We start from the raw sequence: 8,786 nt of genomic DNA on the forward strand, positions 1-8,786 counted from the left end.
AAGAGTTATCTCCAATAAAAGATACTACAATAACAAGAGAGCAATCCGAGCTTCAAAAACCGGCAGCAATAAAACGACCTCAACTCACAAGGATTACAACAACCAGACACTGAGCCCACCGTACAAATCCAAGTTTAAGAAGTTAATAATACTTGTCAAATTTCAACTCAGTTAGAGAAGATCTCACCGTCGGATTTACTACACTCAAAACAACACTGTTGGAAAACTGTGACAACCAGCTTCGCGGAGACCTAGATAACATATAAGATCCAACAGTTGAAATTCAAATCCTCTAGGTGAACCACTAAATCGTTGTGACTAAGGTTCCCGCAAAATATCATTTAGATCAGGATCCGTATGACGCTCCAAAACATGCCTTGACAAACTCAAACGAATTCTGCCTCTTTTCTCATTTTCTCTCTTTTGTCTAATTAGTCTTCTTGAATACTTTTCTTTTTAATGACAACTTTAATCACACATTTAGATTAAAAGAATTTATATAGTGTCTTATTAATCCCCAAGGCTCAATACTAATCTCATGACTAGTATCATTCGTTCAAACCAAGTTTGGTTCTCTCTCCAACCAAACCTATTGGGTTTTTTCCACTAGGAGAAACCCAACAAACTCTCTCTCTCTCTCTGGTTAGGTGGAGAAAACAGCCATCCCGGCTAGTCTTCGGCATATCTCAAGCTTTTCTCTTGTCAATGAATTTTTTTACCATATCAGCTTCATTATCATATGAATTTTCTCAAGTTCCAATTTTTTTAGAAATAACCACATCGTGGATCCAATGATATTTTTAATTTGTTTCGACTTCGAATAAAATGTAGAGCTCTTCCGGAGACTAATGGTGCTTTGTAAAGTACTCCATTAATAGTTTGAAATTTGAAAAGTATACTATCCATTTTATTTTTTGAAAACTACACTTTTCTAAATATGAATTGACATTTTTACCCAGATTAGAATTCATTAATTGAAATATAAATTCGAAATTAATAAAATTAATATTATTATAATTATTTATGTTTAAGATAAATATGTGTGCTGAGATAAATCTTTTATTTTACCATTTAAAAATTTACAAAAATAAGGATATGATAAAATAACATAACGTAGGAATTATATTGAAACTATAATCATGGAAAAAAAATCATTTAAATTTCCATAGCAACATACGAAAGTAACATGTTATAGTCGTTTATGTTGCTGTTATTAATTTGAATTGGAGGAAATAAGCAATGTCTTGTGGAGGAAGCAACATCATGTTTAAACAATGATGTTTTGGAAAGTTTCCTGCTTATACGCCCATATCTATGCATCTTCATGGTACCATTCTACAAACATTACAACAAAAGGCTGAGAAAAAAGGAAACCAACTCCTGCAATTCATAGTCCATCAAGCCGCATAAACGACACTTACGTCGAACTTGAACAAAATCAGATAAGTTCTTCAAAGGTATAGAAAAACATCTACCTCTCCAGAACTTATTGATTTGTTCATCACCAGGCTTTCTTGAAAAGCTGAGTTCATTATGCCAATCTCTGAAGCACCTTTCTTTTCTCTTATATCTTATGGAATGCTCATGTCTTGCTTTGAATTCTCTTTCGGAAGTTCATAGACAAAAAAAAACACAGGTTCCCAGACATTACTTGCCTCAACTCAGCCAAATCACACAGCAAAACCACAATTGTCTTTGCTTCTACTCGCGCAGAGAAAAGCATCAAGTGAAATAGTCATAGTGTTGACTTATCGGGTGTGACCAGCAAGAGTCGACCTAAGCCAACAGTTCGAGACATTCTACACTTATACGATTTTGTATAGACTAGCGTTAGCGTTGTATCACTAAAACTCATAGTTGAGACGTTCTAAATCATTACCCAACCTATCTATACCAAAATCTTCATGAAACATCTGAACAATATCTTCAAACTTCAAACTTCAAACCTTCTTTAATGGTAAATAATTTTCCTCATTTTTTGTATTCGCCGTGAAATTCTATGATTCTTTATCCAACTTCCTCTCTCCAAAATCTCCGGTTATATGCATCATGATTTTTCTAAAAGAAAAACCATTTAAAATAAAATAGAAACTGAAATCTAATTCATGAATTAACAAACCTCTGAATGAGATCAGAGGAAGAAAAAAGTTCTTTCATACATGGAAGGGAGAATAAAGAGAAGAAGAAAACGAGACGTTGACTTGTCTCGAAGGTTTTTTTTTTCAGAAAAGTAAAAAGTTTAAAACATATCAAAAAGAATATTGTCTGGATATTCTAAAGATTTTTTTTTTTGAAACATCTGTTTGTTAAAACCGTTACTTTGAGGATAAAATAATTATGATGATAAATAATTAAGAAATATTGAAATTGGACAATTTAGTAAATTTATATATATCAAAGTGTATTTTTCTAAAAACTTAAACAATGATGTAGTTTTCAAATTAATATCATAAGTGTATTTCTCCAAATTTTCCCCTTTTTTTTTTATCTACAACGACTATTTACAAGCTTTATCTCTTTTATATCTTAAATGATCGGTATAGGATTCTATCAACCTATTAGAGTTTTGACTTTTCTTTTTATTATTATTTTTTTTAATTTTCAGCTGTATAATAAGAAAAAAATAGTTTAATATGAAGAATATAAAAAAAAACTAGAAAGAAAACACGTTGCATGTAAATAAATAATTAGATCTATATAATGCCTATATATATAGTAACGTAGACGTGGCCAGCTTGTTCCTGCTATGTTTCAGATTTATGTATTTATAAGAAATGATTTGTGTAGATTGCTTCGCGTCCAACTTAGATATATAACAGCGCAATTCTATTGTTTAAGCAAGTATGTTAGAGTTCAGTCAAAAAAAAAAATTAGAGTCACGTCGCTTAAACTAAGGGACGAGCGAGGACCACGAGGCTGAATAAATATATATCATAGGGTTTGGGCCCAAAAGAGTTATAAACAAGTAGTTATTAGAACTAACATTAACCCTATAACCCAAATGGGTTCTTAATGCTTTTGTAATTAATTGATTGTACTTTATTTTACTTAAGAACTTGAGTTAAGAAACTATTAAAAATGTGGGTTCCAATAGTAGCTTCTTAATTAGGGGTTTTTAGATTTTTTTTTTAAAAGATAAAATTTATTTATTAAATAAAACATAATAAAAGAGAACATTTTAAATATATATTTTCAAATTAAAAAAAAACAAGGATTACTAAAATAAACGAGAATAATTTGAAAGAAACATTCCGAACTCAGTTGTTGTCTTCATCACGTCCAAATTTACTCCATAAATATTCAACCAAATCATGTTTGAGTTGTTGATGCATTTGTCTATCATGAATGTTATGGAGAGAATGGATTTGTTATCAAGGAGAAGAGAAGAAAACTGTGATGATGGAAGGAGAGTGGCTTGTGTTCGTGATGATGATCAGAATGGAAGGGGAGTGGCTTGTGTTTTGCAAACAAGAGTGTTCGTGATGATGAAAAGAATGGAAGGAGAGTGTAATGTGATGATAAGAATGGAAGGAGAGTGGCTTGTGTTTTGCAAGCAAGAGTGTTTGTGATGATGATAAGAATGGAAGGAGAGTGTTTGTGATGATGATATGTATACAAAACTTACAATGCAATGCTTTAGATCGAGCAAGAGAGAAGAGTGTAACAATCATCTACAAAACTCGTGACACATACATACAAAGCACAAGAATGCAAAACACAAACTGATTTCCGTGACATAAACATACAAAACTCGTGACACACAAACATACAACACTCTTGACTTCAACTTGCATACAAACATACAACTTCAACTTGTGACACACAAACATACAACACTCGTCAGACATCTCTCCTGTCACATACAACTTGCATTTTGTCTCCTTCGTCTCCTGCCTTATTTCACTCTGCACACGGGAAGAGAGGCAATAAGATACACAGTTTATCACATATCACATAAACTCGAAACAATTTATTATAAAACAGAACGGATCAAAGATACATAGACACATACACCAAATAAACATAACATAACATAACACAAGAACATGAACAGAACATGACACATACACCAAATACACTCGATTTAAACATGCCACGGAGACATTCCTACTAGTTATTCAGCATCTCTGTAAGAAGCTTAGTCTTTAGTGCTTCTTCTTTTTTCAGAAAGTGGCACATTTTTTGAAATGAGAGTGTTAAGCAGATCCATTTTCGAAAGTCTCTCTTTCAGGGCCAAGTCTTTCTCTCTAATAGAGCACATGGTCTGAAACTTTAACACAGCCTCCTTATCTACTATTGGTTTCTTTGCAGAAGCTGCTTTCGCAGCCTTAACACCCGCTGGACGTTTGGTAGGTTGCTCATCTAGATTGACAGTTGTTTGAGAGCTTGATGTTTCTGCTCCATCCTCACACTTTCTCTTCTTAGCGCTTCCACCAAGCTTACTACTAGCATGCTCACACCATTTCTGGTCATAGCGGAGCTCCTTCCAAGCATGGTGAAGGTTAAATTTAAGCTTGTGATCGTTGCAAAAGATCTCGTGTGCCAGTTTCACAACATCACTCTCACTCTGACCACTTGTTTTCTGTCTTGTTGCAGCCGCATAGGATCCACAGAAGTTGCACACAAGATCGTTCAGCTTCTGTCACCTTTGCTTACACTGAAGAGGTTCTCGCTTATCACCCCTTTCCACCTTTGGACTAGCTGCATAGTAAGCTGCAATGCGGCTCCAGAAAGTACCTGCTTTCTGCTCATTGCTTATGACAGGATCCTTACTGGTGTTTAACCAGACACTAATGAGCACTAGATCATCAGAGGGAGTTCACTTCTTTTTTTCTTTGCGCTGGGTAGGTGACTCTTCACAGAAGCTTGATGTTTCTGTACATTGGGTACTAAAGACAGGGAGTTACGATGAACCGAGTTCAGGAAGGAGACTATCTTGTTGACTGTTAAGCAGATCAACAAAATTGGGGGCCTGGCTATATGGATTATACAAATCCATATTCTAATATGATAAAGAAGAGAGAATAAGAAGTTGGAAGATGAAGAGAAGAAGATGTTGGAAGATGAAGAGAAGAAGACAAGAATGATACTCAGATTTAAAGATGAAAAGATAAGAAGATGTTGGAAGATACGGCTCCTCATTTAAAGATAAAAAGAGAAGAAGATGATAAGAGTTGAACTGACATATATCTAGCATATTTATTACCTAACCATCTCCTAAAGTAACACTAAAACAAACATTAAACACAAGCACAACATGGAACATAGACCAAGCATTAAGGTGAGTTGACATGTATCTAACAAGCATTCAGTTCTATCCACTATTGAAACATTAATCAGACGCATTCATCACACGCTTTACCCTAACCACAACCTAATTCTCACAACCAGATGATCTTAAACTCTATCAACTACTACCAGACGCAATCAATTAAGATAAAAGCAAGAAAAGCTTTTAGTAATAGAACGTTACCTGGACTTGCAATCAGGACCAGCTTCAGACACTTCCAAGTTACTCTCCTCTGGTCCGCCTCATTGCTCCCTGCACTATAAGCCCAAAGATTTAAATAAAACTTGTTGAAACTATTTACTTGGACGACATTGAACAAGCATCTATCAAATAGTATAGATCTTTTTAAAATTAACAATGGAAAGTATACTTTCCAGAGTAGAAGCCGTTCTTGTTCTCAGGATCAGTGACATCAATCTGATGAAACACAAGGCTTTGATTGCTCCAGTCTCACTGTCTCAACAAGAACGTGGTCCTTTATTATCTTCTCAGTCTCTCAACAGATTCAATTGCTCCGGTAACTACAAAACTGAAACAAAACTGATAAACAACTAATAAGATCACAGATGAAAACAAGAGAACTTAATGAAGGGGATGATGATTTAGACATACCTTCAGAGAGTTTTGATAGTTTCGCTACAATCCAGACGACATCCTACAAAAATAACAGAGGAATAGAGTGAGACATCAAACGATTTGAAGAAGGACAGAGGAATCGAGGGACTCGCCGTGGAACTGAGAAGATTTGAAGAATCGATCGACGGAGGAATCGAGGTACAGAAGAATCGAGGGACAGAGTAATCGTCGGCCTTGGTGGTGGGTTTCCATCGGTGGTGTGTTTTGATCCTTCCTCTGTCACGGAGAACCGAGAAGACAGAGACACGGTGGTGGTTTCGATCGGTGGTGGTTTCGAACCTTTCCTTCGAACGGTGGTGGTTTCGATCGGTGGTGGTTTGGATGATCGGTGGAGGATCGGTGGTGGTTTCGATCGGTGGAGAATTGATCGGTGGTGATCTGTGTGGAGGATCGGTGGTGGTTTCGATGGGTTTGGCCCCTTTCCTTCGAACGGAGAACACGAAAAGACAGAGCGACGAAGTGAGAGAAGAAAAGAAAGAAAAAAAAAATTCAACTAGAAGACTGACACGTGGGTTTAAAACTTCGCTAATAATCGATCACCAAACATCCAAATTAAGGATCGGTAATCCCTTTTTTCTCTTCTTCTGATTTAATTTTAATCACTTTTTTCTCTAAAAAACCCATTAAGGTTCAGGGTTAACGATGTTCTTAGTCAAAAACAAAGTAGTTTAGCTCCGCGACCCGCGTGATGACATGTACTGATCTCCGTATTATTGAACGTGGATTAAAATCTCCCGTATTAATTAAATGGTTAAGGTTTACTGAATAGATATCATATGGTGGGGGGGGGGGGGGGGGGGGGGGGGGGGGGGTGGGGGGGGGGGGGGGGGGGGTTTGGGTGGGGGGGGGCGGGGGAGTGTTTGGGTGGGGGGGGGCGGGGGAGTGTTTGGGCCCAAATGACTTATATTTATCACAAGTGGTTACGTTCCGCGTGATGACATGCACTGATCTTCCGCATTCTTGAACGTGGCTAAAAATCTCCCGTATTAATTAAATGGTTAAGGTTTGCGTGATGGCATGGGTACGACTAAGAATAGTAACAATCAATAATCTAATGATTATCCATTACCAAATATATGCATACATACACATGATAGGCATAGGATTAGGATCCAATATTAGTATTAGGCATAGGATTAGGATCCAATATTAGTATTATTATTATAACTAAGCTCCAATATTATTATTATTATTATTATTATTATTATTATTATTATTATTATTACACCAAAAATATTATTATTATTTTTCGTATATAACGAGGATCCAAAATTTAGTGCAGTATTTTCTCTAAATTATTACTACAATTTAAACATTGTTCGTATTTACTATTTTACAAACCAATAAAAAGTTTCTAAAATTAATAAAAAGAGAACGCCAGGTGGCCTAGCGGCAGTACTGAACGTTTCTCACACACGACTACCCAAGGTCGCCAGTTCGATACTCGGGGAAAGCGGGGTGGTACTGGGTTAGCTAAAAAATCCCTACGGGAATTTCTGGCGAAGTGGCCGTTCGGGGTGAGTCCAGTCATTATAAAAAGTTCAACCTATACAGTTTGTGGTAAAGGAGGTACAGCTGTACTGTCCGCCACCCGGGTTCGAGCCTTGGCCACAACGGATTTAAAATCCCTTCCGTTGGAGCGCTGGACCCCTTTTGGTGGGATAGTTGGGAACGTGGCTGTCCAGATACCAGAATTATAAAAAAAAAAAAAAAACTATTGGATCCGATCATAATGTTAAGAAAGATTTGAAGTGCGTCATGATTTTGGGATACGACAGCTCGCCCTCCTAATTCGTTGTTGGCTAGTTAAAGACTTCTTCTGTTTTATTTTAACTTATGTTTAGATTATTACATATTATATATTAAGAAAATACTTTTGTTATATAATTTATCTTAGTTACATAAAAAATATTTTCAAATGTCAAACGACGTTAAATGTAAAAAGGAAAATTTCAATGATTTTGAAGCAAAAAATTTTTCTTAAACTTATAGGTCTGTAAACTGAAAAGTCTCTGAACAAAATTATTGACAGTATAAAAAATATTTGAAGGTACTAAGAAAATGTTATATTGTTCATATTAATACATATATTATATATATAGTTGCATTGTCTCCAGATTCTGCACGTGAGACTGCCATGAACCTCGCATTACGTAACGGGTATATTTTCACATTAATTTCTAAACGATAATGCATGTGATATTCTTTTTTTTTTGTAAATGGTCGTAACGTTTAGACGTTGAAATACTTACCGGAACCTTATAAACTTGATTTGTTTATAGTTTCTAAAAAATGAAATGAAAAATGCTGACAAAATATGGCGTTATTATAAAATTGGTTGTGCATGTTACTGTGTTGGGTTAATTTAGAACAAAATAGAAAGTTATTTTATAGAAATGTTTGAATCATATAAGCAGAAAACAATTTTGTTAATACTAATTGAGATGTTTGATACGATGAAGAGTATTGTTTTAGTTATTTCTTCTCGCACAAGTTTTCGGTGAATATAACATAAATAAAAACAAAATAAGTTTTCTGGGAAGACAAAGCTAAAAAGAAGTGATTCATGCTATATAAAGAAAGTGTCATCATATATCATCGTTGGTTTTAAAACCCTTAAAAAAAATCATCAGTTGGTTTTGGAGATAGCCACATAGAAATACTGACGACCTTATATTCGAAATTTCTAGATATTAGATATAAATAAAACATATAGAGAGGGTATTAATTGCAACGTATGACATATGAAGAGACCGTGTGCAGTTGAAGTCTCAAACATAGACAATTTATTTCGCTACGCGTTTCATTCTTCACCAAACACTCCAACTCTATAGCTCTCAGTTTATATACAATCTGCAAA

At 35.2% G+C, this 8,786-nt stretch overlaps 1 protein-coding gene across 1 annotated transcript; it reads right to left on the bottom strand.

The window, feature by feature from the left end:
- Nucleotides 1-4,138: 4,138 nt before the first annotated feature.
- Nucleotides 4,139-4,752, bottom strand: LOC125592472 (glutathione S-transferase T2-like). The gene is made up of 2 exons (XM_048767660.1): nucleotides 4,738-4,752; nucleotides 4,139-4,639 (listed from the first exon to the last, which is right to left on the bottom strand). Exons 1-2 carry the CDS (start codon nucleotides 4,750-4,752, stop codon nucleotides 4,139-4,141), a joined length of 516 nt encoding a protein of 171 aa, XP_048623617.1.
- Between the last annotated feature and the right edge of the window lie 4,034 nt (nucleotides 4,753-8,786).

The sequence above is a fragment of the Brassica napus genome, chromosome C9, assembly GCF_020379485.1.
Source record: "Brassica napus cultivar Da-Ae chromosome C9, Da-Ae, whole genome shotgun sequence".
Classification (NCBI taxonomy): domain Eukaryota; kingdom Viridiplantae; phylum Streptophyta; class Magnoliopsida; order Brassicales; family Brassicaceae; genus Brassica; species Brassica napus.